Here is a 23929-nt window from a genome sequence, read left to right on the forward strand (position 1 = left end):
AAGGTCGCACGCTTACACACACACACACACACACACACACACGCACGCGCGCGCACACACACACACACACAGAGGGAAGTCTAACATTAATATGTTGAAACGGCACTACGGTTTTTTTTTTTTCCATCCGAACTTGATAAGATGCGTAGTGCATGTTAGTGAGTGAGTGAGTGAGTGAGTGTGAGTGAGAGAGATACAGACAGAGTATATCACACTCGTAGGACTGTGCACTGACTTGATGTGTAGGTTCGCCTGTAGGAGCAATTCGTTGCTTTGACTATGCATCCCATCTCACCCTGATACTCTGCCTGCTCCCCTTTGCCTTATGAGTCTGAATATTTCAGAAATACAAATTCGTAAAGATCTGTAATTCAAGAATTCAATGAACCACGTGCTTCAAGGAATGTTCAGCACATTTCTCGTGTATTTGAGCTTAATCCTGAGGACAGATACTTATTCAAGCATAGTATTTATAGAATTAACCTCACCACACGAAATCTTACAATTTATTATTCTATAAATGTTATCTATCTTACCTATTGTGCATGCAAGTTTAACATGTTCTTCTTTTGCAGGTGCGTTAAACAAAATGGTATCCAGAAGCAGCATAGCGTGTATAAATTGCGATAACTTCAACATGCTCGCAAAATATCATGCTTATGTAGTGTAAAATCAATTGATTTTGCTGTCTGGTTGTTTCGGTGCATATTTACATGCCACATTAATTCTGTCTTCCAAGCTTACACTTACAATAGTTTTCGGTAATTTAATGCAGGGTTTCTTGATAAAGTGTACCATACAATGCCATTGTTGGTATTCATGTATTGTTACTGTGACCTTGGTATACTATAATTACTATTCCAGCTCTATATCGTACAATACATTAATAGGAATTCATGGAGGCATTTCGAGTAAAGTTCTGACCTTTATAATAGTAACTGAGGAGGAAATAAAGCTAGTTATGTCTTTCATAAGGAAAACCAAGCAGCTGGAGTATGTAGAACTAATTAAAGTAGCCAATTTCTCAAAGAAAAACTAATTTTGGCGGGAAATTAAACTTTTGTTCCCCGAGGCAGACTGGGTATAGGCCATTTTCAACGAGCGGGTGATTTGAACATTCGTGAGGCTAGCTTTTCATTGGCTGTCCCATGCGCTCTGACTTCTTCTATTGGTCCATTTGAACGTGACGTCACTTCAGCATGTGTAAAGGTGGCGTCTCTTCGCGCGGGCTTGGTAACAGTTGAACTTGTGCTGTGAGTGAGTGTAGATACGCGATGGTGAGTGTTACTAAGTTTTTAGCGGAAGTTCAAGTGATATTGAGAATATTTTTACATCAACTTGTCGGCCAAAGTGTGGAGCATGTACTCGCGAAGTTTGAAGGCTGAGAAAGGATTTTTAATGCATTAAATGACGTATTTTTCAGGCTGGTGGTAAGGCTGGAAAGGATTCGGGAAAGGCGAAAGCCAAAGCAGTCTCCCGTTCTGCGAGAGCAGGTCTGCAGGTATGTAAACCTGTTTGTGCTACAATATAGTGTTATGTCGTGTTGTTATACCATAAAATCATGACGCGTATGAATTATGAAAATTATGATGAACTCTGTAGATACAGGTCCTCCATTAAGATGGCGGACCCAGGGTTACCATTTAATTTGACGTTTATCATATACTTTTCAGTTCCCTGTAGGTCGTATCCACAGGCATCTTAAGAACAGAACAACGAGTCATGGACGAGTTGGAGCGACTGCTGCTGTTTATAGTGCCGCAATTCTTGAATATCTCACAGCTGAGGTAAGGCGATTTTTCTTCTCTTTTTGAGCGATAGGGTTGGTACGCCTTGTTCGTAGACCAACTTGCCGGCTGGAGTTCTCATATTTTATATTTTAACACTGTGTACGTTATATATCACGCGACTTAAGGTTCCTTGAGAGCAGAGTGACCATAGCCTGAATAATAAATACAAGGATGAATTTATTTCGATGAAAGTAATTGTATATTCAGTAATTAAATATACATGGTTTGAATGAGGCGGTTCGGGAGCGATGTGGTCTGAACTGGCGTCGGGGTTGAGGGGTGGAGTGAGGAATTGGGGGGAGACGATGCAGCGTTGCCACGTCTAGCTACAGGGATCGTAGCGCGGGAAATTGAAATGGCGGGAAATTACTAGACGCAAGGTTTGCAGTTTCATTTCACTAATGATTCCTATCTTTCATACATGAACATATAAGACGTGCTTACAATTGAAAGTGAAGTACTTACAATTCTAATATTGGTATATGTAATGGTTATATTTTCGTCGCATAGTCATGGACCATTAGTTGAATTTGCTGTAATACTAACATTGGGATTAAAAAGGTTGACAAAATGATGGGTTCAAATTGTTTACTAGCTCAAATTGCTATTAAAGTGGTTTGAGTAATGGTATGGGAGTTTGAAGATTGAACATTAGAAATTTTTCAAATAATTTTGTAAAAGTAGGTGTGGTGTTCATTGTAGAATGAGATGGCATTGAAGGATGATATGTGCTGTATTGGAATTACGTAGATGTTTTAATTGACAAGATTAGATTACAGCCACTACACACACACTTATCTTGCACAATACCAAAAATGGAATGGGAGGTTTTCAGAACCATATGCTGGGTGCTAGATGGTCATGAATAAATGAATCTGACTAGTCCTTACTTGCTGCTGTTGATCTATAGGGATACATTCATTTTTATAGTGGTGAAAGGGAGCAGGCAAAAAATAGTGGTTGCAAATGAACACAGAATTTATTTGGCCTAAGGGGGTTTCCTTTGTGCTCTGTATATTCTGTTGGATGAAAAGTAGGCGTGGAAGTAGTCATTTAATGAAGGAGTTGGACGTGGGTGGGTGTTTATATATATACTTCTGCAACAACCCTTTTAAAACTGGACACTTGAATTCTTCACAATACAATTGCCTTTTAAGAGGTACTCAAGTCTAATGTTGTGGCTGGTAACCACAAATTTTGGTTCATTTATTACAAGTTAAATTTTGGATGCAACACTCGTCAATCTTGAGTGACATTGTTTTTATTGAACAAGAATGAAGTAGCTCCTGAACTAAAGGGAGGGGTAGCAGAAGTTTAAAGGTACAGAAGGGGGGTTGCCCCCTTGCAGTCTTGGGATTTGGGAGTTTGTAAGATGGTGAACGATGCTCCTACAATATTATGCCAATTCCTGTATTTATGGTGTCAAGATGGGAGGGGCTTAAATGTGGATGTTAATTGATGTTAACACCTTCAGGAAAAGTCCTGTGGTGATTATATGTATATATATGCTGGAGGTTGAATTTCTCGGTCTAATTTTGTGACTTGTCTTGTTTTCAGGTCCTTGAATTGGCAGGTAATGCTTCCAAGGATTTGAAAGTGAAGCGTATTACCCCGCGGCACTTGCAGTTGGCTATCCGTGGTGACGAAGAGTTGGATTCCCTTATTAAGGCGACCATTGCTGGAGGTGGAGTTATTCCTCATATCCACAAGTCACTCATTGGAAAGAAGGGATCCCAGAAACCAACATAAGTGTAGCGTTCTTTTTAAGTATGTGTCCCCTCAGTCCTTTTAGTTCTTCAGAGTTTATAGTATCGATTCTGATTGTCATGAAATGATAGTCGTTGTCTGGTGCTGTGAATGGACAAGTAGGAACAGGATTGAGGTGATGCTGTTAGTGTAAAAGCATTGGGGACCTGAACTGACGTGTTCAAGCGCTGGAGGTTCCGCATGGTTTCATCATTTGGGAGACATGCCACTACCTCTGTTGTGGTTCGTAGACACTGCCTGTTGTTCTTGTCAGCTTGCAAGGTTGGGCATGAGAGGAATGGTTGAATGATTAAGAGTGGGTTGAGTGCGACTTGCTCAAAAGTTGGTTGGGTACCTCAGGCATTTGGAAAACAAAGCCCAAAGGTGTTTTTTGTAAAGTATGTCTCGTTTTTGGTTATTGCCTTTTAGACTATATTGAGGTATACATCATACCGTTTTTATTTCATCTCCAGACCCTCCCCATAACTTGTAATCATTCCTTGTTTAGAATTTCCCAAAAATCTGCAACTTAGTTTTGAAAGGTTTAAAAAGTACAAGTTTGGATTTTGATACCCTTAGAGTAAGGTTTCACTATAAATATTGTAATTAATGCATTCTTTACAATATAATGTATATTCCTTTTTTACTCTGTGTTTATTTCTCCTGCACAAGAAAAATATAGGTTTGGGTCTTGATTTGGAAATTGAAACTTGTTGGTTATATTTTGTGATTGATTTACAAGGAATTGGGATGGTGAACTCCTTTGATCTGGACAAATATGCTGTATTGAAATTCAATCATGCTACATCACAGTAACTATCTCCATTTCTTGTGGTTATGTGCAACTTCTACTGTCAAGGAATTTACACGTTCTGAAGGGGACTAATTTGTAAAATGCATTAATACAACCTCACACCCTGGCATATTTGGTTAAAAAAAAAAATTCAGCTAGTTTTAATGTGGAATCCAGAAGTTGGCCTCGAGCCTTGACTATAATGAAAAAACTTATTTCAAAGGTAAATGCTATTCATTTAAGTATGCCATTGTTGGGGTTGAGTGTAGAATGTTTTCATCTGTTTAATAGTGAAAGTTGTTGCACTAGGTTACATTATAATACCAAGATTCTTATTGAGTTTGTTATTTCACCTTAATGTTTCCAAAGCAAGCTACAACAGTGAGGTTAAGGGTTCTGTATATAGCTCATGTTGCATGACTTTGTCACACTGCTAGCCATTCCTATAGCTCTGCGATGGATTAGACAGCTAGCTAGCTACTGTGCATATCATAAATTACAGGTCCATTTAAGTGTTAATTAACCATGATGCATGTACTTCAGGTCCATTTTGAAAGGTTACTTGTTCCTGGTGGCATAGTGACAGCTTGTTTAGGACGGCCTGCACAGGGTTCTTAGTTAAAATATGGTATATTATGATCCTGGCATTGTTATCCATGTCACATCTTTGATTGGCCTTAAATGAACACATTCATAGTTTGTAATCATAATTTGTTAGGAAAGTACATTGTAACCAGGCAGTGACGGTAAATTATGTTGTAGCTGTGTCATGTATTTTGTAAATAAGCCAGATGAATTTCTAGAATTTCATTAATGGGATGTTTTCTTAAATTAGTGCTATTTCTCAGATTTTTATTTATCCTTCTGGCCATTTGAAGAAACGGACTATTATTTTAGGTCTTGACCCATTCAGGTTATTTGAACTTAGTTACTGCCAATTTCAAGCAGTTCAGTTTGGTCACTCGTCCTACAATGTGTATATATGTACACGTCACTACAATTTTATTTCTACTGGGTTGTGTAAAACTAGTCTATCCCATATGTTAAGACCTTCACTCGTTTGATTTTTTTTTTACGCCCATTGAGGGGTAAAGACTGGCTGCACAATCCCTAGAGGTAATTTGTGTACAAGGAGCTTAAAAAGGCGGAGCATGCCAACAGGAGACCTTTTGGTCCATATCTAGGCTTTCTCCCCATTATAAGGGAGGTAGCTAAATCAAAGGAATGTACCCACTCCCCTCCACCTTCCCTCATCTTGACTCCACATGGATGATGGGTTATACATGTATCCTGCCCACATCCTCAGCACTGCCACGTAATTGGTACCCCCTACCATACAGAATAAAAGAGTGGGAAAAGTCACTTCAGAACATGTGCCTTACTAAATAACTACAAAAAGTAGGTATGGTACAGTGGTCAAGGAATGATGACCTAAAAGTTCAAAGGGTAGGAAGTGTTGTTTCAAGTTAATGATTACACTTAAAAGTGAATTTTGATGAATTACCTAGCAAGGCAAGGTAATTTTGTGGGTAATTTAAGGTATGTTGTGCGTAGTCTCAAACTGTCTACTCCTGACTTGCCCAGGTGGCAATACAAAAACAGCTTGGCCAGCAAGCATTCTATGGTGGAAAGGAATAGAATAAATGTTAAACTGGTATTTAGTAAAGAACAAGGAAAGCTGTCAAGCAAGGTGGGCTGAATGCCAAGTTTGTTTTGGGCACGCAGGAACTATGGGCAAACGAGGACCTTTTTAATCTGCCTCTGCGGAAAACCAGAAATGATGTAGACGGGTGGTAAGATAGTGTCTGGTATGAGTGGGATGTGTTCAGCAGGAAATATCGATTGAATGGAGGTAATCATGTTTTGTGGTTGCTATGACAATTGTATTAAGGCCTATCATATAAAGTAACTTTTTTGGCTTTCAATCCTGAAAGTGCAAAGACAGAAGTTATTGAGCAGATTTTGTGTGTAAAGTGGGTACATGCTTTGATTTGGCCAATCCTATGAAAAGGGAAGATTGTGATTTATGAAATTGTTGGCTTGAAGGCCAAGCACCGGAGCTGGTGTATATATATATATAAAGGGAAGATTGACCTTTGCTATACTTTTATTTTAGTGATTAAGTGCTTCATTTTGACCTTGTTCTGGTACTATGTTTACCATGGAGGTCAGTCCATACTTCCAGGTCCTCAACTTTATAGCATATTTTGCTTATGTGGAAGGACTAGTCTTGCGTATAGTATTCATTTAAAAGTGCTCTTTACCTCCCAAGTTTAGTTTGTGCTGTATTAGTGATCTATTACTAGTCTGGTTTATGCAGGATAAAATTTGGGGGTCCTCAGCCCTCTTCCCACCCCCTGCATGTAACCATGTAGTCAAAACCCCATTACAAGGGGAGATGATGGCAATGGGTTGGAGGTGAATTTAAAGGGTGAAAGGTTTAGTATTTGTGGGTCACTTATAAGTAATGCTATAGTGGAAGTGGAGCAAACATCTTGGGATGAGTGCACATGGAAAGAATGAGTGAAGAAAGATTAGTAAAAGGTGTGGAAGGAGTGAAGATAAGGGAGCAACCAAGGATGAGATGGTTGGATTGGGAAATGTATGAAGGATGGGAGAAGATAGGGGTGAATGGAGAATGGTTGTGTATGGGTGATGCATGAAAGGAAGTATGTGAAAAAATAATTTGATGCAGCCTGTGGTGGTTTTTCCCTGTCTTCTCTTTCTGCAGGAAGGGGGTGTGCCTATTTAATTAAGTGGCCTTGCTGTGTCTTGGGACATTGCTTCTGACTCAGGACAGTAGGTGAGATGCAGGGATGACCTGTCACTCAAGAGGGGGCGGGGTTGAATGGGAGTAGGGTATGTGGGGGTGGCATGGGTGATAGTGGATTTTATGCCTTTTATTTTTTGGCTACCTCCTTTGAAAGGAGGAAATAACCCTTGATATATGTGTGTATGAAAACAGGCTCAATGAGTGATTGTGCCCAAGGCACTGTATGCATCAGTCTTGGAATCTAAAGGGGCGAGTAAATGTGTTGGGGATGAAGTGTTTTAAGCATGGTGGGGGTTACGAGGCTTGAAAGTTTGGTGACAGCAGGGGTGGAGTTAGCTGGCATACAAGGTTGATCAAAGAAATCAGATAATTTGGGGGCGCAGTTACACGAGATGAGATGGATTAGCTCCAAATATGGAAAACAAGTCCATGGAGAGATAAGGACCAAGAATTAGCAGGTGGTGCAAACAAAATAAGGAGTGGCCTTGGAGGGGAGGGGTGTTAACCAGTTCCGTCAAACCCTATCGAAGAGGCCTCTGACCAATGCTATGTGACAGGGATCAGGAACTATCTTATAAGGAGTGAAAGACTTTTTTAGTATATGTATGTAATTTCTTGAGACGTTCCACAACACTCATTGTTGTGGGAGAATTATATGATGGTTTGCGGGTGAATCTTTATATCTGAATTAAATTGTCTTTTCACACAAGTATATGGGCAGGAGGGGGTAAATTCCTTACCAGTTTCATCTGTAAAAATACTTATTCATTTCTTCCCCAGCACTACAGTTAGTTCATCTTTGTGCCCTATCTGTCAAATTGATAACCATCTTAGCCTATACATTCTTCTAATTCCCATTATAATCACACATTTTTCACTTGTTGCAACATCCTGACCAAACATTTAGATTTCCATCGGTCCACTGACCCACCTTTTTCTTGCCCCCCCCCCCCCGCCCCACTTTCACTCTTTTCACTACCAGTTCATGCATTCTATTCTTATCCAGTCACATAAAAATGACCAAACCACTGCGTGAATCATATTATTCCTTTGTTATTTCATTTAAGTTCAAATCCATCTGTCATCAATTTTGAGCCCACTGCAGAACAAAAGCCTCTCCCAAACTATTGTGGAAGTTCCATGGCCATGCCAATATCTGACACCGTTTACAAATTCCTCTATCTTCTCTCTACCCTGTCTAGTCTCCGTCTTCAATATTACCCATCTTGCAGCTTCCAGTCAGTAACATAATTACTCCATTGCCCAACATTTTTTCTGGCTGGCTTCCTGACCCAATTCCATTATTTCTCTCATCACCTTGACAATATCTTTCACTTTAGTCTATTCGTATCCAACTTGCCTTCTACATGGGGATTTTTTCGTTAGTACTTTTTTCCAGGAGATTTCAACAATTGGAAAGCATCTCATTGTTTTGTTATATTTTCAACTTTGAAAAATATAATGAAAGCCTTGCCATATGGCCAAGTGGTATGCCATTGTAAGGTTGCTATGACTGCTGTTACTTTGGTGACTTCAATTCTCTAGATTCTTGTGTGTGCTTAACAAATGGGTACAAGGTTCTGACACTTGTGATATCTATTGGCCAGTCACAGTACTTCTGATCATCCAATCTGATCACATTTGCACATCTTATCTGCATATCAACATTTTGTAATTACATGTGTAGTTGTGATGAATCACATTTTCCACTGCTTCTATATGATTTTCCTGTGTTGCATTCATCACCCAGTCCTTACCCCTGTGTAACAGGCCACTGATTCGTACATTTCTTAGATTTCTTCAAGTGGACGTCCATACAGTTCTCAAAGCATCCCTTCCTTGCTCTAGGGCCAATTTCTTCCTCCAGTCCTTTGCTTCATGTGATTCATTATGGTCTTTGATCATGTGTTGGACAAGTGATCAAGTGCTGGATGAGAACCGAGAGCTCATGTGCCTGATCTATAGGTAATGCTGTGACCATCCAGACCGTACATACACACACACAACTCCCCACCCATGAGAGTTGGAGTGCTGGCTTGCAGTGCAGTGATACTGAAATTATTTCAGCCCTGGGTGGGAACTGAACTCGGTTGCAAATGCTACCCTACCATTGCACTGTTGTGTGTAAGCAAGCGAGAGAAAGTCAAAACGAAAGGAGATCCAAAGAGCACTAGAAGGGCAGATCAGAGTGCCATGAAAGGAGAGAAAAAGGAAACGGAGGAAGACCGAGAATACCAAATGAAGTACAAGGGGAACCTGGAGGAGAGTGTATGTATATGTCTATGTATATATTATATGTGTGTGTGTGTGTTCCCATGACTTCTATCCTTATGAAAAAAATCATGCTATTTCTGTGAACCATCTTGAATTCATGGAGTACAGCAGGAAGCCTGGGTGAGTTAGTAAGATGTGGGTAATATGTGCATGATATTTCTAATTGACAGGAATGTTGGGGCAGCACATTAGGTGTACAAGGCAAGATTTCATTGTAGTGTGGAAAGAACGATCATCTCTTGAAGGGGCATGGGGAGAATAGAAGCAAGAAGTGGCGTAGATTTTGTTAAAATCAGATTAATAGAGACCAAAGTAGAAGAGAACGGTGAAAATGTAAATTTTTGCAAGATGTTTAGTAGACATGACAGGTAAGGGATGTCGCAGCATGAGAAAGCTAAGAGTGCCTTGTTCTTTATGTATGTTAATGCCGTCTCATGGGATCAGTTATGCTGGTAGACAAAGGGCCATAGGTATATGTGCAATTTTATAGTCTTTCACTGCTGGGCTTCCTAGTATTTCTACCACAATTCTGTACTTTGGTAGAAATGTTGAAACAGGTAAAAGCATCATCCTGAGCAGTCTTGTTGGCTGGGGCTGTCACCAAAGGAAGGTACCTCGCACAAGTACACTGACTTGAAATAGTAGGTTTGGGTGAGCCAATACAAATTTCATGGTTCAATGTGGGGGAGGAATGGAGGGCGAAGATATTTAAACCAATGCAAGTTCGTTGCTTACATAGGGTGACATTTACAAAATGAAGTACAACTGATAAACACTGACACAAGATTAGAATAAAAATTATCAAGTCAACTTGCAGTTTGCATGACTGACCAAACATAAAAGTTTTCTGGAAGCATCAAATGATAGGGTGTCCATTCATCAAACTAGACAGGTAATAGGGCTGAAACCAAGTAAAACCCAAATTCTTGTTTCCTGAAGATTCAAACTCATGCAAATTACTGTACAGTGACCTCATCCAAAGAAATCTGCTGATATACTACTATGCTAGCAGGGCAACTGGAGCTTTCAGTTAGGGCATCTCCTGTGATTTTGTTCTGCTATGTATCTTATCAGCAAGACTGGTAACCAATTTGGTTGCTGCTTTTTGTATTCTTCATTTTGTATTTGTAAATCACCTTTGTATATTCCAATCTAGGGCAGGTCTTTTTTCATCTCATTTATGTATGGGACAGCCATCAATAGTTTGTATGATTTATTCACAACTTTGTTATAATGGTTCTTTGGTAACATGTTACCCATGGCCAACACACCCAGAGCATTTTCATCTTATTTTGTGATTGTCTCAAATTCTATGAGTAATTCACTCAAGATCTCATTGGTTTTACTCTAATTCCAATATTTCGATTTTTTCACACTTGGCTACTTACTTGGAATTTATAATAAAATAGACTGGCGAGCAGTTTAGATTTGGTAATGTATGGACTAAATGAAAAATTGTTTGGGGAGTAACGAATATGTATGAAGATTTGTCACTACTGGGAATCACTGTATATAGTGAAATATTGCAGATTAGACTTTTTAGATATCTAGTGAATGTACCACTGCGTGGGAATATTATGTGTCGGAAACAAACCATGAGAGTAGGCCGCTGAAAAAAAATTGTGATAATTAAATTAATACAATTTACATGTGGCTATGTATATATTGAAACCACATTCGAATCTACCATTTTACAATACCTTTATTTATATCAAATTAGGTATATCTCTTTTCAAGGCGCAAACGCGAATTCAGCACATGTTATCATAATGTATTCCAGAACGACCGATCTGAACGCATGTTCATCGTTGCGGTTAGGCCTAAAGTGCATTCCTGTCTTCACCGACTCACAGACACTGAAACCTGAAGTAGTAAACGATTCGTGTTTCCCAGCTGTTTATATTTAATTCTCCTTTAAAACATATTTGTATCTCAAAGCAAATTTCGTAAGAAATACGTGATGTGCGTACATACTTGTCGGCCAGAAATCGGTTATCGTACGCAAAACAGCAGCATCTGTGATGCATAAGGTAATGGGGCAAGTTTCCATTGAAATAATAATTATAATAATGATAACAGTATGGAATTATGAAATGGTGCCAGTCCCGAATGTTCTCGAATGACGGATGTTGACACGTGGTAAGCCTAGAAGTCAAACAACGGAACCTTTCTCCTTATCGACAACAAATCCCTAAACACCCTCACCAGTCACCACAACCCATACTAGTCGGCAAGACAACACAGGCATGTGTAGTATCCAGTAACAAAACTCAAACCAACGCTTTTTATAACGTTTACATCTTGTACATATCATGACATCATAACGAGTTTCATTTACTAAGTAAATTGGCCCGTTGATCATGAGTAGGTCAACTAATATCTATTGAAGTCCGTCCCAGCACTATGTTGACTGTTATACAGTGTACTTCGACGAATTCGTAGCGTCCCTGCTGTAAATCTTGCTGCGTCATGTTTATGCTTATCACATCGCCGTTACTCGCGGAGTCGGTATGTACGTCATAACACGTGAAGGTCGATTTCTGCTTTACCAGCTACGGGGTCTGGCAACGAGTAAACAAGACCTCCGGTCTTCTAATAATCTATATAATAAAATAAATCTGAACAGACATGCAAGTGTCAATTTATTTTCTTTTGTATATAGCATGTCTATACCGAATTACAGGTACATTTATGAAATAACAAACGAACTCGAAACAAGCGTCTGTTACATTTTAATGAAATGGTTTTATTTTGCACTATCTGGAAATCTACAAAGGTTTGGCTTCATACGGAAGCACTTCGAGGGAAAGGGTGAAAATGGGGTAATTTATTTTATCTGCATTTGTGTAATATTAAATGTATTACGAACTCGCCTCTTTTTACTTTTAGTTGCTTCAACGCGGTTTTCCTATTCCGCCATGACCTTTTTCTTTCTTCTAGCTCAGCCAAATGCCATACTATTTATAGCCACCATAGAGCAGGATTTCGTCATGACAAAGTTAAAGTTGTCTCTGGAAGCCATGTCGTATTATTGCACATTCGATTTCTTCCGGAGCAACTGTAGCCGGTTTTATTCAGTCAAGATATGAATATTCTAGTCTACATTATATAGTATAGATATTTTCTCGCCTCCGACATTTTAGGTAAGTAGATAATATTGTGCCATCCTAACATTTTTTTCCAGCTCATCGTATAAACAACCCAAGGCAAGGCACAAGAGTGACTGTGTATGTAATAGTGCGGATGAAAGACAAAGTATATTAAAGAAAAAACAACGTTATATATATATATATATACTGTTTTAGGCTAAAGTACTTTATGATTTAAGCTAAGTTTTATTCTTGTATGTTGTGAAATTTCACGAATTCGTTATCTTAGCCTGTTATACATGTGATCAGGCGCTTGCAGCGTCAGGAAAGTCAGAATCCACAGGTATTCTGGTGGACGAACTATGTCCGCAAAAAGGAGCTTCAATAATGGTGGAGTGAATTTACTTCCATCAACCAAGGTAATAGTTGTACGTATTTATTGGATTTTTGCGTACAGCAGAATGCATATTTGTCTATATTAATGGTTGTCTGCCACATTATCATTATGTAGTCTCGTTGAATGACCATACAACCTTTCTCTGCATAGGTCAGATTCTGGAGAATTATCCAAAAGAAGAAAGTGCACAAACACCCACCTTCTAGGTGCTGACAATTTAACGTTGGTATTTTGAACATCTTAGTCGCTACTAGTACTAGTTAAGATGAAAATCTCACAACGTTCATCCATTACGAACCGGTCTTGTGCGGGAAGCTAAATCACATCGCACGCACTCACATTTCCATGACTTTTACAGATGTCTCGTTACAAATTCTGGTGAGATATCTTCAGTTCAATATTTTCAGTGAATCCTATAGAGGGTTTCCAACGGTACATGCGGTCAATATGTGGAATTTACTCGTTCGCTATGAGACGTAGAGTTTCACGTTTTCGATATCTGACATTAATTTTTAATTATCCACAAACTTTGCAATGATTGTTTTAATCTTGACGTTTAATTTATTTCTACAACCAACCATTATGTAGTCACAGCCTACAATTACTGTACATAGATAATGATGATGTTGGATGCTGCTGATCTTTATTTCTGTAGATGAAGCTTGTTTCTAAGTTCCATATGGACTTCCCAGAGTCCATTTATGACTTGCAAAATTTTGGAAGAACATATTCATTATTCTCCTGTTCTACAAAATTCTCTAGCCCCTTACTTTTAATTTCTCTCACCTTCAAACATCCACATGCATGATTTCCCTGCCACAGTTTTCCTCACTTCAGCATTGAAGTCACCACCCATCATTGTGTATTTAGTTTATTCCTGTTCCATTACCTGATTTGAATTATCATCATACAATTTAATTTTGTCATCAAGGCTCAGTGAAGTTGGCGTACAACCATACCTGGATTTTTTGTACATAGCCTAACCTCAGTCTAGTCTACCCTATCTGTTACACTGCTGAATTTCACTACATTAAAAACACTTTTTCAATAAAAATTCCCCTGGTTGTCTTCTTCTCTTCACCCCTACAGTAGATTGAGTATTCACGGCACAAGCTTTTCCTCCCTGTCTCAGACTTTGTTCCATTCTATAATATCTTCAGGTCTTCCACTGGATTTTCAGTTTGTGGCCGCCGTCAGCAAGGGATTTCACATTTTACATATATACCTTCATCTTTCAGTTGTATAATGTCCAAGATATCTGCTTGGACAGTGCTTACTTTAACTTGGTGGCATGCTGGCCGAAACCACAGAGGGCAGTTCAGCTAGACCTGTAGATGACAATGATCTAACTCGTGCATTCATGATATATTGGTTGTATTGTCCATAGTGGGTTATAAGGTGGAGGCAGTGCTGCTGTAATTCAACAACATAAAGATATAAGAGAAAAAAAAAAAAAAGGAATCTGGCACGTCATATAACTCCAACATTCAAAGCTTGCCTAGATTTTCAGAAGGGTGAGTTAGGAAGGGAAAAGTTTGAATATTAATGGGTATCACTTTAGATTTGCAGATGACATAATTTTGTTTTATGAACAGCAAACAACTTACAAGTACCTGAGAGATCTGAACTAGGGAAGTATTAAAGTAATGTAGGTTCAAAGATGAAATAAAGTAAATTCAAAGTAATGTTCAAGCCTAATTTTCAAAATAAAGCAATTATGAATGATGAAGGCAACCTAAAGTTGAAGCATACTATTATTTAGACTACATGCTAAAAGTGAATTAAGAAAAAGACAATTTAATACAAAGACATGACAATTGATTGGAAAACGTTCAATGAATATAGGAACATCATGGGAAACTTCATACATATGTCTCAAATGCAAAGTTTACAATTGCTGTATACTCTTAGCTAAATTAACAAAGGTGATATAGACACGTATTTGTAGTCACTCAAAATTTCATCACCTCAAGCCACTACTGGAATTAGGTTGGAGGAAGATAACCAGAAGAGAAGATAGCAGATGGAACATATATGACTGACAGAACACCACAGGATGGGATGTATCCAAGAAGGAGACCAGACAGAAGGTGGAGGGACTATACAGATAGCTTTGCACTAGTGAATAGCATAGGTTGGCAAAGTCATGCACCACACGGAAGAGTTAAGAAAGGTCTTTGTTCAGCAGTGAACTCCAGATGTCTGACATATTGATACAAACACCCAGACAGTCAAATCAATCCAGCAAATAACCATTTGTCAGACATTGCAGCATATTGTCAAAGTGTTTGACAAGCTGAATCTTGCAACTAACTACATTCCATTGCATCTGCAGAAGTGTATTTCCTTCACTGACTTTCGGGTTGGCAAAATTGTGTGTACCTACATGTTTAAATCTATATCCTAATAGGTAACCAGATTCATGATAATTGTTATACATACAATTTAGTCAGATTTCTTGCCTACAAATGATTTGTATGATTTGTGACAACTTAGCAGATATATGCAACTTTTATCTTCATCTGTATTAATTTCCTTAGTACACGCATCGTGTTAATAACACCCATCTCTTTATGGGCATGGAAGGGCAAATCATGAAAAACAGTTCATGGTGGTCATGGGGTGATAAAATAATTTCTGTGTCACTCATTTTTGGATCCCATTGGTGTCCTCACCTCCATCAGTCTTCTGAGCTTAAGATCTCTCCCCATCAACATTGAATATATTTCCTCTCCTGTTCCACTTATGAGCAGTTGAACATCAGTGATTTCCCCCCTCCTATTAGGCATTGATAAAATTATAGAACCACATAAATACAATGCTGTACAAAGTAACCCCACTGTGCCCATCACCCTATCTGACCTCATAAGATATATGAGAGAGCTTCAGCACCATTGTATGTTAATGTAAGGCTGCAGGTTTCCAGACAGTGATGGAGTTATTATTGTTACTGTATTATTATTGTTATTATTATCATTATTGTTGTGTTCACATACTTTACCCTGCTGGTGGGTGGTAGGGCCTTAGGCATAGAATTATCCCTCGTTACATATTGATTTATTGCACTTGCATTCATATACCAGCCAATCAGTTTGTAACAATCTTTGCTTCAGAACATTACAATGATAAATCTTGCAAACAGAAAACTTTTCAGGCTATGCAGGAAAGAATATAAACATATCCAAATAGGCACACAAAAACAAACCCATTAAACAACCAGCTAACAGACACTTAATTCCTGATGGTGAGTACCAATTCAAAACAGCAATGCAACATCATCAAGTACTTCTCAAAACTATCTTCAAGCCCACTATACTAGAAAATAGGAAAATAATTGAAGAAATATGTAAAATCAAACAAGACACTGAATCCAAAGCTAAGGGCCCAGACAAGATCTCAAACACCTTGGCCAAACAGCTGTAAGACATTCCCTGATATTTTCAACTACTCTTGGTAACACAACATCCCAAACATCTGGAAAAGAGCTTCCATACTACCAATTTTGAAACCAAATAAAACACTTGAAAACCCTACATTGTACAGAACTGTCGGACAGCTGTACACATTATCCAAGCTGATGGAAAGATTGATATCAGCAAGAATCAAATCAGAAATGCCTACCTCCACCAATCAACATTGATTCAAGGAAGGCAACTCTACCAGAACTGCCCACAAACATCACAGAAATACAGGGAGGATTTAATAATAATAGTAAAATAAAAAAGAACAGTTATGATTGCTTTAGATACTGACAAGGTCCCCTGACATACTATCCAAAAAGATCAGACATTCATAACAATGACAACAAGTGGTTAACCAACTTTATAGCAGGGAGGCAATGCAGAATAATCCAAAACAAGCAAATCTCAGGTACAAAAAGGCTATACAGTGGAGTCCTTCAGGTGGCAACAGTCTTCCATTAAAACTTGTCATAAGTGATCCCCCAACACCAGAACCAAGACTAAACACCCGTATACAGATGACTTGACAATAATAACCCTGCACATTAAATACAAGTTATCAGTAAAGAACACTGAAATGTGCTTGAACAACCTGGAACATTGGATCAAAAAAAGGAGCATGGAAGCTTCACAGTAACATGATACATTCCAGACAACCATGAATCAAAAAGCCACATTATAGTAGAATTAAATGGCCAAATCCATCCACTGGGAAAAAAGATCTGGACCCAGATCTGATCTGATATTTGTATGACTTTCAGCCCACATATCAAAGACATGAAAGCAGAAATTAACAAAGACAATCATATTAAAACCCATCACTAGCACTGACTTTATACACAAAGATACTCTAATAACCATCAACAAACAATTCATAAGAACCACCCTCAGTTATGCCTCCACAGCATGGTTCCAAGCAATTTGCAAGATGAAAACAATTTACAAACACTATGTAATGTAGCTATCTATATAGAATAAACAGAATTGAGCAATGAGAGTAATAACAGGATGCTCCCCTGTTGGGTACCTACTGTTCATACAGAAACCAAAATCCTCCCAACAATATACCACATGAACATGACAGGAACATAACTTTACACTAGAACTCTGAACACCACACACCCTTCATGCAACAGAAAACTATATTAGCAGCATACTATTCAAACATCTATACCAACCTACCACTTATACCACACAGAAGCATACACTCAAATTACCAAACAAGCTCTTCAAGAAAGATCACCAAAGTCAATACTCCAACAATAAGTTCCCAGGTATGAGCCCCAGAGAAAACCTTCCCACATAAGAACCATACTGGCTTGCCTATACTCAGGACATCACCTGCTATTAAGACAGTACCTACACAGAATAGGCCACATGTAACTACCACACAGAAGACACAGAACACTTTGTACTACAATGCCCACACAGGTTGATTGACTGATCCTAATGAATCTTGTTACTATGAACAACATTATTTTCCATCCTCTTTGCAGGCAGTTTATTTCATTCAGTGACTGTGCAACTGATGAAGTCCTTTCAACCCATTTTTGGACAAAATAAATTTTTTGTTTAGTTTGTAGTGGAATACTATTTTCGATTTTGATGTTATCAAGTCACTTTAAAATCCTGAAAACAGTTTCATGTAACAGTGAATCTAAATGGCCAAACGCTCACATTGAAAGAGAAACCTAATATATGAGCTGGCCTTTTTGTCACTCCTAAGACCTTCAGCTTTTATGTAAAAAATCTGATAGTAAAAAGCAGTTTCATACTAAAACATTTACAACAATGTACCACCAGAACCACACAACCCATCCACACAAAAACACACTCAGTCCCAGATCATGAAACAAACTCTTCGAGATGGGCCACCACAGAAAAGTCCCTCTCAAGAGAAGCAAGACATTTTCATACTTGCGTTCAGGTCACCCAGCTCTAAAACAATACCAACACAGAATAGGCCTGGCTACAATCAATCTGCCTTAGGTGCAACCATCACACAGAGCATACTTACCACAACCTTACCTTGTTGTGCATTAACAATCACCAGACAACACAAGATTCCTTCCATGAGTGACACATGGGCCCATTCAGTGGGTGGGTCAAGAGATTGATTGAATGATCACATTTTCTTACACTGCACAAACCCATTGCAGACACTAGAAGATCTCTACCCTGAATGAACTAGGGACCAACCCAGTGGCTGTGGCTGGATTTCTTGGACTCCAGGTGTCCTGCCAGATATCCAAGGAAAAAAATATATATATATATATATATATATATACATATACCAATGGCTTTCCCCCCCCTAACAAGGGAGGTATCCAAAGTCAAAGGCATAAATCCACTCCCTCCCATTTCATCCCCACATACTCCACTTCCATTCACCACCTCTCCCTTCCTCTTTTCTTGGCTCCTCCTGGATGAAGGGTCATCTCCATCCCCTCATACGTAAAAAGAGAAGACTGGGAGAAATCCCTTCGGGCTGTGTCAAAATATCATTCACACGTACTCCCCCACCTCCCCCATCCCCCACTTACTCCCTTCCATGCATCACAGCATCATCAATACACAACGATTCTCCACTCACCCCTCTTCTCTCTTCTCCCTTCTTTCCCAATGCCCCTTTTACCCCTTCCATCCATCTCATCCTTGGTTGCCCCCTCACGCTCACTCCCTCCACCTCTGCCTTCAACACCTCTTTTACTAATCTTTCTTCACTCATCCTTTCCATGTGTCCAAACCATCCCAATACTCTTTCATCAACCCTATCTTCCAACTCACTTTCCACTCTCACTCTCCTGTTCACCTCCATGTTTCTCACTCTATCCAGACTAGTAACCCCTACCATACTTCTCAGGCATTTCATCTCAAACACATTTAAATTCTTACTCTCTTATATTCCATGTTTCTGTCCCATACAGTGCTGTCAGCACACTCACTCCATACAATCTCCTGTTAGCACCCATTCCCAAATGCCTATTTCTCATTACACAAATGCATTAAATAATTTTCCTTTTTCTGTCTATTCCTTCCCATACCTCATGGCTTTATCGACTTAAAACCAGAAATTTCTGTTTACCGTAGAAGTTTCCATGATCTTTCCTACCCACCTTTTACTTGCTTATTTATATTACTAGCAATTTGAAATTCATTAATCTCCTCCTGCCTCCTTGTTAACTTGCTAGACTATGCGACCCTTTTAAAAACCATGCATGTAAAGTTCATTATCTTGTCCCTCCACTTTGTGCATGGCTCCTTGGCTACTGGAGAGCCATGGGTCTCCTGCAAGAGAGACGTGGAGCAATAGACAGATTGATTGACTGATCTACCTTCTGCATGGCCTCTCTCTCTATGATGGTTAATATTTCTCCATCTTTTCTGTGCTTGTGCCATCAATTTCCATTTTTACTTCTCTGTTGCCTGTATAACACCTAGTACTTTTCAAAGTTTCCTGTTTCTCAGTGTTTCCCAACACAGATATTCCCTTCATTATATACAACTTTAGCCGGAGGTATACACCAATTATAAATGATGGACTTTAGACACAAAACATAAACAGCTTTAAGGCTAAGAGAATACAATAGATGAAAGTGAATGGAGGAAGATTGAATGGATGAAGGAATGACACATGTTAAAAAGATTTTCTTCTTTTCTGCTCTGCTCTGCAATAAACATTTTAATGTGCATGTTGTTGGTGTGTGGAGACTTAGACACTCTTTATAAAGGGTAAAGTGCCTTTGGTATGCATGTATAAGAGTGTACTCTTTTCTTTCCCACCCTTGAAAATCCATTGAAGGCATACTGTAATTAGTTTCAGTGAGTAATTTAGAGGAGTGATGTGGCAAAAGTAGGGGGGAGGGCCTAAGTATAGCAGTAGATTTTAATTGACTAACTGATTAATTTAAATAATTTTGCCCTGATGTCTTCTCCTTGCCCCCCCCCCTTTTTTTTTGGCCTATATTTTTTTTTAATTTAGTATTGCAGTTTTTTGTTTCAAGTCATATGACTTTATGGTCTGAAAACTAAAGGCTTACAGTATCTCATAATTTTTCAGTCTACCTCAACAAAACAGGTTTCATGCAAGGCTAACCCAAATTAAGCTGAATAATCTACTTCTAATTTTTGGCTGGTTTTCATCTATAAAAGAGTTCATCTCAACTGTTTGTAGTACCACCAATGATCTACCTGCACTCCTATCCTTATGGACATTTTCCCATTATGAAGATGTATTCTAGTTGGTAGGTTACATGTGGTAGCATAGACTTCCTCAACTATGGGAATGATGATGTGTCACAATAGATGGTGCATGTTACGTGGGGGAATTATAGTTTAGAAAAGAGACCCATCTCTTTATAGAAAAGTGTGGAGAGAAGAAAGAAGTATAGGTGTTCATTCTTCTAAGATTATATTTAGTGTTTGAGAGGGGGGGTGGATTGGGTACTAGGAAGTTCTTGTGAGGGGTTGTGGTACAATGAGGGGTAGGTGGGAAGGGTGTCTACCATTTTTTTACATTAGGAGAGCTGACAACTAGCAGCTGCTCTCCCTTCACCACTGCCACCACCACCACTACTACCGCTGTCACCAACACCTTCTGTGGTAAGACTTGAGGACCACTAGTGACTGTCTTGGGACTGTGGGAATCTAGTTAACAAGAAGTATGGGCAAAAAAATTCTGATTTTGAGTATATGGTTAGGGCAATTAAAGAATTTTGTGTACCACCATCTTTCAAAAATTATATCAGTATGCTGTTTTATTTGTTTTTAATTGCACTTTTTGAACAAAAATAACTTCATTATCTATAATGCCTGGTAACTACTAATATCTTTTTATGTAGCCTGTGATGTATATATTTGGTGTATTGGAAGAGTAAAGGTATCATTAATAAAAATAAAATTGATAAACTGAAAAACTTAACTGTTCTATAAATCTGTAAATGACTGAATAACTGGTAATTGATAGACTGACAAATCTACACTGTTCCACAAATTTGCAATTTGCAATCTGAGACAGAAGGAATCACTATGAGGGTATACTATAGTCAGTAAGTCCATAGGCCCTGGTCCCTAACAGGAGACTTGCAGCTCCTAGATAACTGGTAACATCCTCTGGGTGAGTTCATAACTCATTTAGGAAGATATATTGTTTTGTTGTCTGGAGACTCTTAGTGAGTTACATTGTAGTACGAGGTGCTCAGTGTCTTCTGTGTGGTGGTTTCTTCTAGGGCAGTTTGAATCAGGGAATAGTATAGGATGGAAAAATATAAAAATGAATAAAAGTTTTCCATTGGTATTCACCAAAGGAAGTGAGAGAGGAGAGGAAAGGAACAACTGCTGATTTAATGTTAACTTATATAGTGGAAATGCAGGAAGTAGATAAATTACAAGAACTGAAACAAATTTCATGGGACCTGATGGTATTTCCTGAAGGGGGTAAGTGTCCTAGTCCATTGTATAATTGTAGTAATAATTTTGAAACAAAAAACCCTTCCTTTTTCCTATCACTCCACACCCTTCCCAATTATAAATTCCCATGACAGTCCCCCTTTATTTCACCTTTACTTTCTCTTATTGGTTGAAATATAATGCTGAGATAATATATTCAGTGCTGGGGAAATGAAGATATATCTGAATATGGTCATGAGAAGAACACTAGAAGACGAATATTATTCTGGTAAGATGGTATGGTCATGTAGAGAGAAAAGTAAGAAAAAGTAGTCAATCTGTCAGCATGTCTATAGAACTAGGATTTTTACTGGAGGAGACCTACAGCTCTAAGGAGTCTGGTTATAGCCACTATGTCAGCCCACAAATGATCATAACCACTGGGTCAGCAAACGAGTGGTCATAGCCACTGGGTCAGCCAACAAGTGGTTATAACCAGTGGATCAGCCCACAATTGGTCGTACCACCTGGGTCAGCCCACGAGTCAGTTAGGGAAATGATTTTACATGTTAGCCTGAAAATCTAAACTGAGTGAGAGTTGGACAGTGCAAGATACAGTAACAAGTTCTGTGTCTCCTATGTAATGACTACATCTGTGGAATTTGGTGTCTATAAACAGGGCAACTCTGAGTTGTATTCAGTATCTATATCTGTAGGGACATTATTGTGCCAAAGAAATGGAGTCATAGAAGAGGTAAAGGAGAGATTTAAGAGGGGCATTAGATCAATGAATCTGTTGTTATTGGTGTTTCTTGCAGAAGCCTTCAGCCTCCAGAACAGTAGAGAAGAGCAACAGTATTAGTTAAAATTTGAGTGGAGGTTATTCATCAGTCATTAAAGAAACGTTATATGACTAGTGTCTTCGGGTGTCACTAAAGCCCCTAAAACATTATCAGCATAGAATTTATGTAGTCAGTACCTCATATGGAGTCTGTGTTTAGTGCTAAGTCTTGAAAACTTAATTTGTTTAGTTATCTGTGTGTATGATTCTATGTGGAGTGCCAGGAGTGGTTTATTGGAAACTCATGACTCACAAACACAAGAAATAACCAGTAAGAAAAGAAAAAGAACATTCAACAATAAAATTTATTGGCTTAATTTTCACTGACTGGAAACTTGCAGCCATGCAGTGGATGGCACCAATCCTTTCTGTGATATAAACTCATGGAAGAAAGACTATTGTCTATTTTATGATTGTGGTACTGTTTCTGTGTTACTGGCTTTTAGTAGTAGGAGGAGAAGGTGAGAACTTGCTGGCTTTCAGTTCTCCTTACATGAAAAGGCAGAGGAAATACAACTGAAGTCGAGAGATTGTGGGCACAGTTAAAGACTAAGTGTCAACTCCTAGAAGGAGGTAAGGGTACTGACAGGTTTAGACGATGGGTGGCAGGGAGGGGATTCTCTGACGTCCACCTTGTAGGATCACCACACATAGATGCCCATCATCAGTCCAAAGAGGAGGAAGAGGAAGATGATGATGCAAACACGGAAAACCATAGAATGGAAGATGAGTACAGGTGTCATGCCTTTCACAAATGACTACACATATTTCAAATTTTGTAGTTTTAGTATGACCAATTCTTTTATAAATTAAGTTTTCACTTCTCATTGCTAATGCAAATTTGTTAATGACTAAATATAGTTTTTTTCATTGTGATGTAACATTAAATTGGTTATAGACTTAAACCATTTATACAGTCTTCTTATTTAATTTCAGGTCAGCATACTGATGGAAGATTGGAAGCTTGAAAAGTTCTGAAGTAAAAAGCTTCCTTCCCTGGTGGAAACAAATGCTGGAGCATAAAAAAAGTGGGGTGGGAAGGGGCTTTTAAATATCAATCACACTTTTGGCAGGATACAGTGATGACTTCTGATTTCAAGGTGAATACCAAATGTATTCAAGGTATTCTACATTATAAACCATCCATAAAAAAGGACATGAATACAATCCAGAATCTGATAAGAAAAAATATTTTAAATCACATCCTTAGATAAAATTGTATTCTGTAAGTGCAATTGTTCTGTAAAAATAAAAAGAGGCAGACTATTTACAAGAAATTCTCTCATGACTGAACACAAGATTTTTAGACATCCATGAAAAATATTAACAAAGAAAATAGAAAGTGTGATTATATTATTAATCAAAGGTTGGAACTCA

General features: G+C 38.5%; 2 protein-coding genes across 3 annotated transcripts in view; one reads left to right on the forward strand and one right to left on the reverse strand.

The window, feature by feature from the left end:
* LOC143039233 (facilitated trehalose transporter Tret1-like) overlaps nucleotides 1-23929 on the reverse strand; it is a 164748-nt gene that overhangs the window by 137547 nt on the left and 3272 nt on the right. The window lies entirely within an intron of this gene.
* Nucleotides 1201-4182, forward strand: His2Av (Histone H2A variant). Its single transcript, XM_076209872.1, has 4 exons — nucleotides 1201-1277; nucleotides 1424-1501; nucleotides 1674-1787; nucleotides 3348-4182. The coding sequence occupies exons 1-4, from the start codon at nucleotides 1275-1277 to the stop codon at nucleotides 3537-3539; spliced, it is 387 nt and encodes a 128-aa protein (XP_076065987.1). The 5' UTR covers nucleotides 1201-1274; the 3' UTR covers nucleotides 3540-4182.

This window comes from Oratosquilla oratoria, chromosome 26 (genome assembly GCF_046742065.1).
Source record: "Oratosquilla oratoria isolate Oo_2021 chromosome 26, ASM4674206v1, whole genome shotgun sequence".
Lineage (NCBI taxonomy): Eukaryota > Metazoa > Arthropoda > Malacostraca > Stomatopoda > Squillidae > Oratosquilla > Oratosquilla oratoria.

Bases quoted from the DNA above. Each gene is read 5' to 3' on its own strand.
- His2Av (XM_076209872.1), top strand. The intron at 1,502-1,673 runs GTATGTAAACCT...TATACTTTTCAG, and splicing joins CTGCGAGAGCAGGTCTGCAG to TTCCCTGTAGGTCGTATCCA. The intron at 1,788-3,347 runs GTAAGGCGATTT...TCTTGTTTTCAG, and splicing joins TTGAATATCTCACAGCTGAG to GTCCTTGAATTGGCAGGTAA.